The sequence below is a fragment of the Cicer arietinum genome, chromosome 6 (genome assembly GCF_000331145.2).
Source record: "Cicer arietinum cultivar CDC Frontier isolate Library 1 chromosome 6, Cicar.CDCFrontier_v2.0, whole genome shotgun sequence".
NCBI classification, from domain to species: domain Eukaryota; kingdom Viridiplantae; phylum Streptophyta; class Magnoliopsida; order Fabales; family Fabaceae; genus Cicer; species Cicer arietinum.
Genome location: NC_021165.2, coordinates 53,290,451 through 53,302,825, shown reverse-complemented (window position 1 = coordinate 53,302,825; position 12,375 = coordinate 53,290,451). Strand labels below are relative to the sequence as shown.

Here is a 12,375-nt window from a genome sequence, read left to right as displayed (position 1 = left end):
GGATCTATATATTATGTCTCTTTTATTGATGACTATACTCGTTATTGTTGGGTTTATCTGATGAAAAAATGTTCTAAGTTTTTTTTGCATTTATTATAAGTTTTGTGCTATGCTTAAAACACAACATAACATTGTTATAAAGTGATTCCATTGTGATCTAGGTGGTGAATATACTTCTAATAAATTATTGAGTTACTTGTTTATGATGGTACTATTCAACAGACTTCTTGTACTGATACTCCTCAACGAAATTGTGTTGCTAAAAGGAAACATCATCATATTGTTGAAATTGCTTGTTCACTTATGTTGCATGCTTCAATTCCAACTAAATCTTAGGGTGAAACAATTCTCACTGTTGTTCATGCTACTAATAGAATTTCATTATCTATCATCTTAGGTTTGTCTCCATTCAGAAAAATGGTATGGTTGTAATCCTGATTATTCTTCTTTGAAGGTCGTCGGTTCTACTTGTTTTATTATTCGTCCATAGGTAGAACGTAGTAAATTGTCTCCTTGTTCTAAAATATATGTTTTTCTTGGTTATGGTGATGGTCAAAAGGGTTATAATTGTTATAATCTTTCAAGTAAAAAACTATATGTTTCTTGTAAAGTTGTGTTTCTTGAACACATACCTTTTTACTCTTTTTCCTATGATTCTCATACTCCTACAAGGTTTGAACTCACCCATATTGATCCTTTTGGTTCTAATGATAATGCTTCTTGTGATTGTAATTTTAAGAGTTGTAGGATAAATACTATTATTCTAGGTGATGACGTCACTCTTGTCCTCTCGACTATCCAACCACCTCCTACGATTTTTGACCCTTCGTCTCCATCTTCGCCTCATCGTTATCACTCTTCTCACCGTATGTCTACCCAATTGTCTGTTTTTGTCCATTCCACATACTCTGCTTCGTTTTCTTATTTCTTAACCTTTATTCATAGTTTTTCTGAGCCCTATTCCTATAAAGAGGCTATTCTTGACTCCCTTTGGCAACATGTTATGGCAGAAGAACATTATGCAGTACACAATAGAGATACTTGAGAATTAGTACATCTCTTTTTTGAAAAATGTGTTATCGGATCTCGTTGGGTGTACAAGATCAAAACTAAGTCTAATGTGTCAATTAAGCGCTTCAAAGCCCGTCTTGTTGCTAAGTGATTAATGCAACAATATGTATAGATTATGAAGAAACTTTTGCTACTATGGCCAAGATGACCACTATTCGTATTCTTATTGCATTTATTTGTAGTGACATTTTTCTCAAATGGATGTCAAAATGTCTTTCTAAATGGTGGACTTCATGAAGAAGTCTATATGTCCCTCCTCAAGGTGTTACTCCTAATCAGGTAGAAGTGTGTAAGTTAAAAAGGCTTTCTATTGTCTTAAACATGCTCATTGAGCTTGGTTTGAGAAATTCTCTATTGTGATCACATATCTTGGCTTTTGTTTCAGTGAACATGATTCTTCATTGTTTATCAAGTCCACTATTCATGATTGGAAACCTAGTGTACCTTACGATTACTAAATCTGATATTGCTTATGTTGTTCATGTTGTTAGTCAATTTGATTTCTCTCCCACTACACTACATTGGACATCTATTCTTCGTATTCTTTGTTATATTCGTGGCACTCAATTTTAGAGTCTTCTCGTTCCTTCATGGTCCTCATTGGAGTTACATGCTTATTATGAGGATGATTAGGATATTGACCCCACATATTGTAAATACACCATAGAGTTTTGTATCTTTCTTGTAAAACTCTCTTATTTCTTGGAAGAGTAAGAAAGAAGATATTGGTTGTGTTGGCTACTGTCTGATATGATTATCTTTCTCTCTAAGCAAACTCCGATGCACTATGATAACAAGAGTGTTATTCAAATTGCTCATAACTCGGTCTTTTATGAACGAACCAAGCACATTGCGATCAATTGTCATTTTACTCATCATCATGTTCAACATGAAATAATTACTTTACCGTTTATCTCATCCTCCTTGCGGTGTGTTGATTTGTTCACAAAGACACATAACATTAAATGTTTTCGATTATTGGTTGACAAACTCTCAATGTTCCCTATTAATACATCATGAGTTTTAGGGGATATATTATTATTATTATTATTATTACTAGTTGTTAGTAGTAAGGATAATTTATTACTAGTTTTAGGGGATATAGTAATAATTATTATTATTATTATTGAACCCTAGCCCCCTTTTTTGTCTTCTTCCTATCTCCATGAGTTCATAGTATTGTTATCAATTTTGATATTCATAATGAGAGATTCTTACATGATAAAAATCAGATTTTTTATAAAAAAATGTATCTCTCAAAAATGATTTTTAAGAAAAATTTCTCAAAATAACTTTTTATTTTAATTATTTTTTAAAATGTCATCATCTAAAAATAAATTGTAACAAATAGATGAAATACTTAAAATAATATTTTCGGATAAACTATTTAAACCAATTTTTTATTTGAAACTTTATTTTTAAAATTATTTTAAAGAAAAATTTAATACAAAAGAATAATACTATAAAAGTAGATTTTAGAAAACACTATCACAAATGGACTCAAAATTCTTTAAAAAAATGGTTAGAGTTTTCTAGAAAAGAAGGGTGGAATAAGGAAATTTTACTATGTACTCCTTAAGTTAGACTCCTATCCATAAAAATGTGGCGAATTCACATATTTGTTTTCTTATAAATATTAAAACTTATCATTTTTTACTACCGTATCATTTCAAGTTTTCTGGTACAAACTTCTTTATCGAAAAACTTATTTCAAGTTTTTTTAAACTACCAAAAAACTTTTTTTAAGATTTCCAGAACACACCTCGTTATAGAAAAACTTGAAACAACAAGTTTTTTTGGATTTTTTTTATTTCCTATTTTTTAAAACTTTTTTATTCCTTTGTCACAATTTAATATTAATTTATTCTTCATCATCTATCTCCTGTTTCTTTATTTGATCTAGTGATGAAAACGTTGGCAACAACGACACATGTTTTATCACATAATAGAAGCAGTTTATCAATATATGTTAAAATTTATATAAATAAATTAAATAGTTAAAAAAATTCAAAAAAAATAAAAATGTGTATATTGGAAAACTCTTTCACAAGTTTTTCGGTACAGAAGAATTTACTGGAAAACTTGTGAAAATTTTTCAGATAATTTACATTTTCAGTCTTCTGTACCGAAATTTTTTTAAAAGATTTCCGTTATTCACATTTTCAACTTCCTATAACGGAAAACTTTTTTTAAAGTTTCCAGTACACATCTTTTCAATCTTATGTATCGGAAAACTTTTTTAAAAATTTCCAGTTTCAACTTTCTAAATCGAAAATCTTATAAAAAATTTTCCGATAGTTTTTGAAAATTTATTATGTACTAAAAAATTTAGATTAATTGGTTTGAAAATCTTTGAATGGTAAAAAAAAAAAAAATTGAATTTATAAAATAATAAAAAATTCAAAAATAAATTTGGCATTTTAAAAATATTATGGGTATAGGTATATTAGTGGGGGTACAGGTAATATTTGCGTGGAATAAGCATCACCCAAAATGTAGGCCCATGATAAATAAAGTCTATAAGGCCCATTAAACAGAAGTTCCTTTGCTTTGACGATAACGAACACGAAAGCAAACGTTCGTTGACTGAACAAACGCGATTCAAAGAATTATGGATTTTGCGAAAAATCCAAATCCTTTTGAAACTTGTTGAATTAGAACGCAACAACGGATCTTGAAGGAAACAACCATGGAAGAACCCAACATGAAGGAATCTTTGCTGCAATTTGCGCCGATGCAAAGCTCCGTCGATGAAGGCTTCTGGCACAAATTGTCTTCTTTGAAGCTCAACAAACTTGGCATTGACGATTCTCCGTTACCCATAATTGGTTCTTCCCTTTATTCTTGTTTTTGTTTTAAACTCTTATAGTAATTTTTAATTAAGATTTGTTTGCACTATAAGGAAATGCAAGCTCACAACATTAAAAGAAATAGTAATCAGTTTATGAAAGAATCCCCCTAACTGAAAATTATTTAACCTAACTAATGATTTTTTTTCCTTTAATTAATATATATTAATTCTGTGATTAATGGATATACACACTGTTAGGATCTAGAATAATATATATTAGAGCTGTTAAAGTAGTTAAGAGTTATTATAGTTAGTTAGTTGAGGTAGTTAGGACTTGTGTATAAATAGGAAGTTTTTTTTTGTTACCGAAATTTTGGGAGAGGAGATGGGGCCCCAGTTGATGGTAGGGAAAACCTTTGGGCTCACTTAACACTTACAAAGAGATTTACATTTGCTTGCTTCCAGTGGCACTAACAAGGATTGAACCCGCAACCTATGGATCAAATAAATAGGTTATGTAGATAGTTTAGGATATCTTTGAATATTGTAATCAATTGTTGTATAGAGTATATTCTCTATTGTTAAGGAGAAACCCTTGGAGGAGAGATTTATCTCCTATAGACATTAGTATAAGTGTTCTTTCTTTGGAATCCAATTCTTGGGTTCCTAACACACACAATGTAAAGAAATTCTGTATTGTCATCCAATCTCATAGATGTTTGTTAAGATATTTTAGCAAATAATATAAGGATATTTTACACTATCAATGAATCATAGGGGCATAATATCATTAAAAATGTTTGAATTTATTCACAACTACCTTTAAAGTCACACATATGAGTGATTGTGATTTCATAATTTTTTACATTGACTATGTATCAAATTTAAACTCTTAATGTAACAAAGTGGTACAGTGATAATATGTGATTGGATGATGGTAAAAGAAGATTTTACACTCACAATGCATTGGCATTTTACTCTAATTATAATATGGGACTGTTTGGATTTGCTTATTTGAGCTTAGCTAATGGCATAAACACTTGTAAGACTGTTTGGAAGAGCTTATGACAACAACTTTATAACATGTCCATAAGCCTTTTTAGCTTATTTCCATAAGCTCTCCAGGATAGCTTATAAATATGAAAACAATTTGACTTATTTTTTGTTATAGAAATAGCTTAAGCATAAGCATTTATATGATTATATGATAAGCATTTATTCTATAAGTGCTTAGTTAATTTGTTTATCCAAACAGGGCTATGATTTTTTTCCAAAATTCAAAACTGCAGTATAAACCAATAAACCATGTTGGGGGAGAAATTGGTTTAACAGTTGAATTAAGTGTTTGTCCAATGGCCTTTTATAGTATATAAGTGTTCTAAGTATAAGCTATTTCTTCGTAGAAGTGTTTATGGATAGAGTTTAAGCTTTATTATTGCAATAACTTATGGGATATCATTACTTATTTTCAGTGTGCTTCTTTCAAACACTTAAGCAAGTGCTTATGATCTGACTTGATTGCAGGTTTCTATGCACCTTGCTCACACCCTCGAGTATCAAATTATTTAACTCTTTTAGCTGAATCTTTACCTTCTGAATCACACGAAGCATCATTAATACCAGAACCAAGCCACGGAAACAGGAACAGATGTTCTGTTTCAGGGACACTTTACAACACTAATACTGTGGAGAGCTTCCATGCACTTGATAAGCAGAATCTGTTAAAGGAAGAGGCAAGAAAGGTAAACCGTTCGGTTAGTTTGGGAGATTACAAGATGAGATGATTGAACATGAACAAGTTTAACTAAAAAAATCAGTCTCACAAAATTTTACCATTTGTTGTTTAATTAGATATGGGATGACATTCAAACTGGAAGAGCTGTGGAGGACTGTTCAGTACTTTCAAGATTCCTTCTTATTTCTTTTGCAGACTTGAAAAAGTGGTGTTTCCATTACTGGTTTGCTTTCCCTGCTCTCATGCTTGATCCTCCTGCAACTGTGGTTAATCTAAGTCCAGCTTCTCAGTGGTTGAGCACAGCAGAGGTTCTCCGAGTTACATTCTTTTAAGCACTTGTTGTTTGGTGTTGTGATCATTATTTTTATGGATGTTGATGCTGTTTTTTTCGGCAAAATGATAGGCAGAATCCCTCTCCGCAGCCTGTAATGAATGGCGAGGTTCAAAATCAACGGCAGGTATAAATCTCTTGGTTTCCTCAAACGTCTGGAAGTAATCTCGTTTATCGCTTCTGTTCCTTCCTCTTAACTCGGCATGCTTTGCCTAATAGTAGAGAATGTGTGGCAGATGTCCCATTCTTTTTAGTAACTATAGATCCAAACTCACGTGCTACTGTTAGGCTACTGAAGGACTGGGAAGCTTGTCAGAGCGATGCTCACAAGGTCTCTTTTTCAATCTCTGGTTATAAATTATAATAGTTAATTGCAATTTTTGTGAAGTTTCTTTTTTTATAGTCATGCCTAGAACTCACTGGATGTGAAACTATAGACGTGATTGTGAAATTTACTAGATTCTATTGGCAGATCCTCTTTGGATTTTACGACCCATGCCATCTGACAAATAATCCTGGATGGCCTCTGCGCAACTTCTTAGCACTTATTTCTGCAAGGTGGAATCTCAAGTCTGTTCGATTTTTCTGCTACAGAGAGAACCGTGGTTTTGCAGATATGGGCTTGTCCCTTGTTGGTGAAGCATTATTAACAGTTCCACAAGGTAGAGTTGCATTAATTACAATGTTGGTATCTCTTTTCTTTTTTCAGTGTGTTGGGTTTCTAATTTGTAAGGAGTACTATATAGGGTGGAAAGATGCTGTGCCTAATGCAGTTGGATGGGAACTTAATAAGGGGAGAAAAGTACCTAGGTGTATTAGCCTTGCACAGTCAATGGATCCAACCAGGTTCCTTGTTTACTTTATTTTCTCCAGTCTAGGTTTTATTCGGTAATGCTACATTGCTATTTACTTTTTCAGCATTCTAGTATTTTGAATCACCATTTTAAATGTGTTTTTATAGGTTGGCCGTATCTGCTGCAGATTTGAATTTAAAGCTTATGAGGTGGCGTGCTTTGCCATCTCTAAACTTGAGTGCCTTGTCTTCCCTAAAGTGTCTTCTCCTCGGAGCAGGTACACTTGGATGCCAGGTTGCGCGCATGCTTATGGTGAGTATTGAGAAAACTGTGTTGTTGTTGTTTCAATTTTTTCAATTCTTGGTAACTTACATTTATCACTGCAGGCATGGGGTGTTCGAAAAATTACTCTAGTTGACAATGGCAGGGTGGCTATGTCTAATCCATTGAGGCAGTCTCTTTATACTTTGGATAACTGTCTTAATGGTGGAGAATTTAAAGCTACAGCAGCAGTTGAAAGTCTCAAACGGATATTTCCAGCAGTGGTAGATCATCAATCACGAAGACTTCACTTGAAGCTAAACCCTATTATGACATTTTTCACATACCTGCATGCTTTTTGTTCTTTTTCAGGAAGCTGAAGGCATTGTTATGGCTATACCAATGCCTGGACATCCAGTACATAGCCAGGAACAAGATAGTGTGCTCGATGATTGCAGACGTTTGCGGGATTTGATTGATGCTCATGATGCAGTTTTTTTATTGACTGATACAAGGGAAAGTCGATGGCTCCCAACACTTCTCTGTGCCAATGCTAACAAGGTTGCACAGTTTATACTTTTTAATAGCATATATGTTAGTTCTTTATACTTAATATATCACTGTGTAATACGTGATTCACATTTTAAACCAAAGTATACTTTATGGCGGTTATTCCATTAATAGTTTCATTGCTTATCCTTAACTAACATTATTATTTATATATATATTTACAGGTTACAATTACTGCAGCCCTAGGTTTTGAAAGTTTCTTGGTGATGCGCCACGGAGCTGGTCCTTTCAGTAGTGCCTGTGACGCAAGTGCCAAAGCATCTAGTTCTTCATCTGCTGATTTGAGTGTAAATGATGCAAATGGAAAACATAGATTGGGATGCTATTTCTGCAGCGATGTTGTTGCACCAACTGATGTAATTACCATGCAGCATTATGTTGTGACGTTCAAACAGATGTAAACATAACATATATGACTGATTCTTACTTGGTTTCTGCAGTCAACATCAAACCGCACTTTGGACCAGCAATGTACTGTGACCCGACCGGGGCTAGCTCCTATTGCTTCAGCCCTTGCTGTTGAACTTCTAGTAGGGATTTTGCATCACCCTCAAGGGTAATTCTACAAACATTGATTTTTTTTTCTTCTTTTTCTGGAAGAACATTGAAAAGAAATTTTAACCTACTCTATGTATCCTACATGAAATTCAGATATTCACAACAATTGTTTTTTCAGGATATTTGCAGAGGCTGATATAAGCAACAGTGTCACTGGAACTAGTGAGAACCCTCTTGGCATTTTACCTCATCAGATTCGCGGTTCCCTTTCTCAATTTTCACAAATGAGCCTTATAGGTTACTCCTCCTCCAGCTGCACAGCATGTTGCCATACAGTAAGTCTGAATGATGAATAATGTCCGGTAATGTTCGTTGTTTATATTGCCTCCGGCAGTGCTTTAGATGTTTTTCCTGGAACACCTAAGACATAAATTTGATACTGTGCTTGTGCTAACATGATTTTAATATTAACTTCCTAATGTGCAATTAGTAAAAAGTGAAAGAATATTTCTGTATCGAGAAGAAATAGTGAAATAAAGAATTGGAAAAAAGATTTAGGAACATGGAGGGAGGATTAGGAGTAGTAAAAATCAAAATTACCGACCCTAATTATTGAGATGCATTTGTGAAATCGCGACCCTCTGACATTAGTTAATTTTAGTTGATAAACACTCGAATAATTAGTCGCGATGTTGGACATTTTGCTAAATCACAGTTCTCTTTACTAGTAGAGTGTAGTGTTGGTGGATTGCTGTGGTGGAAATTTTGACAACTACTATGACGTCTTTTGACAACTCGTTTTAATGGTGGATATGACGGCTAAAAATGGTAGGTTTTTGGCTTAAGCCATGGTCTGCCATCCGCCATCATAAGTGGATACAATTTCCACCCCTTTGACCAGCAGTATACATGAGTTTTGTGCTAGTATTAAGCTTTTTGTGCATTTGTGGGACCTGTTGGTTGCTTTTAATTTCCAGGTCACAACAAAGCTATTTAAGTTTGTTAAACCTATCATTATCATTTTCCTAATCCCCTTTCTGTAAAACTGCAACATTCAGGTTGTAGCGGAATATCGAAACCGAGAAATGGAGTTCATACTTGAAGCAATTAATCATCCTACCTACTTAGAGGATCTTACTGGATTGACAGAGTTAATGAAATCAGCCACCTTATTTTCATTGGATTGGGACAAGGATGATGAGGAAGAAGAAGATTGTGTTGAAATTTAACAATTAGTCAGATGTACATAAACTAATTTGGGCAATCATATATCCTGTCAAATGTATACAAAACTGAATAAGTGAACTACTTGACTACAAATTCAAAATCTAATCTCAAATTTGTTGGTATATATTGTTTCATTTTTGTCTTCAATAATTGATTTTTTTTTCCTTTCCAATTATTAGACTTGAAACTATTTAAGAATTTGTTTTATTAATGATTATAATTGTAATAATTTATATGCAAAATAGTTTCCACAGTCCCTTAATTTAATTTCAAGTAACAATTCAATTTTTTATTTTTTTTTCTTTTGATTTCATTTGTCTTAAAATATCAATAATACTATTATTTTTCATAGATTCTTAGAAAAATCATCATCTTCAAACAAAACTCAAAATATTCATTATTAATTTCAAGAAAATTGATATATTCATGAAAACCATAATTCAAATTTTCAAATAAACTCATATTTTGATTTCCAACATCAAATTTATCAAAGAAAGAACTCAATTAAATCTCCAAATTACCCAAATAATATCTTCTTTCTATCATTCTTCAAATCAAATTCTTAACCTAAATCTTAAAATGTGAGTTCTTTATTTGATAGATTTGATATTGTTATTGATTGAGATGAAAATATGAGTTCATTTGAATATTTGAATTACGAATTTGATAAAAATATAAATTTTGTTGAAGATGATTACTAATTTTCTAAGTTTTATTTGAAGATAATTCTTTTGAATTTGTATAAAACAAAGATAACATTGTTGACATTTTAAGATATAAAAAATTAAATTGTTAATTAAAATTAAATAAATGATTAAATCGGAAGAAAAAATAAATAAATGATTGAATTGTTATCTGAAATTAAGTTTAGGGACTGCACGATATATTTTGTCTATTTTATACTATTTTTTATTTCTTTTTAATAATATTTACATTTAAATTTGTGATAATAACTTTTATACAAACATTTTAAATACAGAAAATAAAATGATATTTTTATAATTGTTAGCAAAAAAATAAGAATAAATTGGAAAACGTTTTCTAAAATTTTAATCAGGCCTAACTAATACATTATGCATTAAAAAATAAAGTGTGAAGGCAAATTAGACATTTCATTAACAATTATGATTATTTATACAAGTCATACCAATGAAAGATGATAAGTGGAATATAAGAAATCCAATTACAATTGAATTTTTTTCTTTCATTGGAACTAGGCTTGACTTTTGGGACTAGGAAGAGGAGTGCCATCTAAGAAATGTTTAATCAATGAAAGAGCCCTTGCTGGTTGGTAACTTGGCACTTGATGTCCTGCATATCTTACTGTAGCAAATGTTAGGTCTCCCTTGTATACTTCTGTATAGCCACCAACCTGTGTCAAACAGAGTTTTATTATGAAACCAAATTCTTATTTCATTTAATAAGTGTTTGGATCATCCACACCGGCGGTACAAATTTATCTCTAAATCAAACGGACTTCACATTTGTTACACCAGCAGATGCTATAGGAGATTTAAATTCATAAATTTTAATTGATTAGAATGTTAAAGTAATCACACGATTATTTGTTCATTTCGATGGTTTTGTCTTTGATTTGAATACTACTTGCAAATTTGTAATTATATTTTCCTAACATTCATTTACAACAATTAAATTAAAACTGCTAGGGGGTGTAACTAACAATTTTTACATTACCTCTCCATAGGCAACCCAAGGGTGCCAAACAGTTTTAATGGGAAGGTTCAACTTCTTAAGTGAATTCTTAGTTGAAGTAACAGGAACTCTTCCATCTGTGTCACCACTGTATTAACAAAAGGTAAATAATCAGGTTTTGTGAATATTTACATGTCCAAAAGTTAAGGATGTATTACATAGGAGAAGAAAAATAAATAAAAAAGTTAAATGTTTTTAGTCCTTCTAAAATTGATGTAAGGATAAAAGTATTCATTTTTTTGTTGTTTGAAATAATTAATAAAAATAAAAACAAAATTTTTGTAGAGACTAAGCTTATAAAAATATAATTTTATAGGGACTAAAATTATGTTAATCCAAAATAATATTATAACTTTAAAGATAAAATAAAGATAAAAGAAGAAAAGATAGATAACAATAGATTCTTTCGCATACTATTTTAAACATATTTTTGATGATTTGCGAAATTCATCTGAGTTCTACTAAAATAAATTATGTGGGCGTCTAATTTTCAGTTTGGTAGCACTTATTTTTAAAGTGAAGTATAAATTCCATTCAAATTAAAATAGTGTTAGTAAAAAGTATTTTATAATTTTTCTTTGTCAAATATTATAAAAAGGAATGAATATTTAACCTGAAAACCCAAACCCTAAGGCTATTGTTGAGGAATTCATGTAAAAGGGGAAGGACTGTTGAAGAACTATCAACCCATGATCTAATGACACTACTGCATGGAGTCCATTCATATTTGAGCTTGGTGACATTAGCATGAAGGGCCTCTTGAACTTCTTCTCTATTAAGATAAGCATGGACATATGATTCACTGCATGGATCAGTTACAATCTACAAAACAAATAAACAAGGCCCATTAATTAATTTTACTTCATATAATCATGCATTTTCTTAAAAAAATAAATACACAAAATATTTCATAAATTTCAAAATTAACAATTATTCAAAAAGATTAAATATTTTTTAATCTCTTATGAATATCAAATTTAGTTCCCATGAAAAAATTATATTAATGTCCAGTCTCTCAATTAGTGATTTTACGAATTAAACATAGAAGTCAATTTTCACTTAAATCACCAAATTGAAAATTAAATATGAATAAATTCTTTTAGAAATTAAAAATAATATAAAAAAAATATTTTTAGAGACTAAAAATATATTTGGAGAAATGTGAAGCTTACAGAGGGCTTTTTGGGCTTGGTTGTGAGAGAGTCATTTTTGCATAGTGGAGCATAAATGTTGTATAAATCAATGTATGAAAGATCATTGTCAACTTCATCAGCTACTGAATTGCACTCACTTGTCAAATTATCTGATGAGAAATCACAAACTTTGTTGATATCATAAGCTGCTTGGTCTGAGATTATAGCATGGCTAGCAAGATAATCCCACA

General features: G+C 31.4%; 2 protein-coding genes across 2 annotated transcripts in view; one reads left to right on the top strand and one right to left on the bottom strand.

Annotated features, from left to right (window-relative positions):
- Nucleotides 1–3,621: 3,621 nt before the first annotated feature.
- LOC101501594 (ubiquitin-like modifier-activating enzyme atg7) lies at nucleotides 3,622–9,412 on the top strand. Its single transcript, XM_004516169.4, has 14 exons — nucleotides 3,622–3,899; nucleotides 5,387–5,604; nucleotides 5,714–5,905; nucleotides 6,001–6,055; nucleotides 6,165–6,259; nucleotides 6,401–6,590; nucleotides 6,675–6,774; nucleotides 6,890–7,034; nucleotides 7,109–7,267; nucleotides 7,356–7,544; nucleotides 7,718–7,909; nucleotides 7,994–8,109; nucleotides 8,230–8,386; nucleotides 9,110–9,412. The coding sequence occupies exons 1-14, from the start codon at nucleotides 3,761–3,763 to the stop codon at nucleotides 9,278–9,280; spliced, it is 2,118 nt and encodes a 705-aa protein (XP_004516226.1). The 5' UTR covers nucleotides 3,622–3,760; the 3' UTR covers nucleotides 9,281–9,412.
- Nucleotides 9,413–10,371: 959 nt separating this feature from the next.
- LOC101501903 (serine carboxypeptidase-like 40) overlaps nucleotides 10,372–12,375 on the bottom strand; it is a 5,843-nt gene continuing 3,839 nt past the window's right edge. The window contains 4 exon segments of the mRNA XM_012712081.3: nucleotides 10,372–10,650; nucleotides 10,974–11,079; nucleotides 11,605–11,813; nucleotides 12,164–12,375. The exon segment at nucleotides 12,164–12,375 is cut by the window's right edge and continues 16 nt beyond it. Coding sequence (XP_012567535.2) covers nucleotides 10,492–10,650; nucleotides 10,974–11,079; nucleotides 11,605–11,813; nucleotides 12,164–12,375 — 686 coding nt within the window. The 3' untranslated portion in view covers nucleotides 10,372–10,491.

Coding starts and splice junctions, on each gene's coding strand:
- LOC101501594 (XM_004516169.4), top strand. CDS start 3,761: ATGGAAGAACCCAACATGAAGGAATCTTTGCTGCAATTTGCGCCGATG. Junction 6,260..6,400: donor GTCAGAGCGATGCTCACAAG/GTCTCTTTTTCA, acceptor TTCTATTGGCAG/ATCCTCTTTGGATTTTACGA. Junction 8,110..8,229: donor ATTTTGCATCACCCTCAAGG/GTAATTCTACAA, acceptor TTGTTTTTTCAG/GATATTTGCAGAGGCTGATA.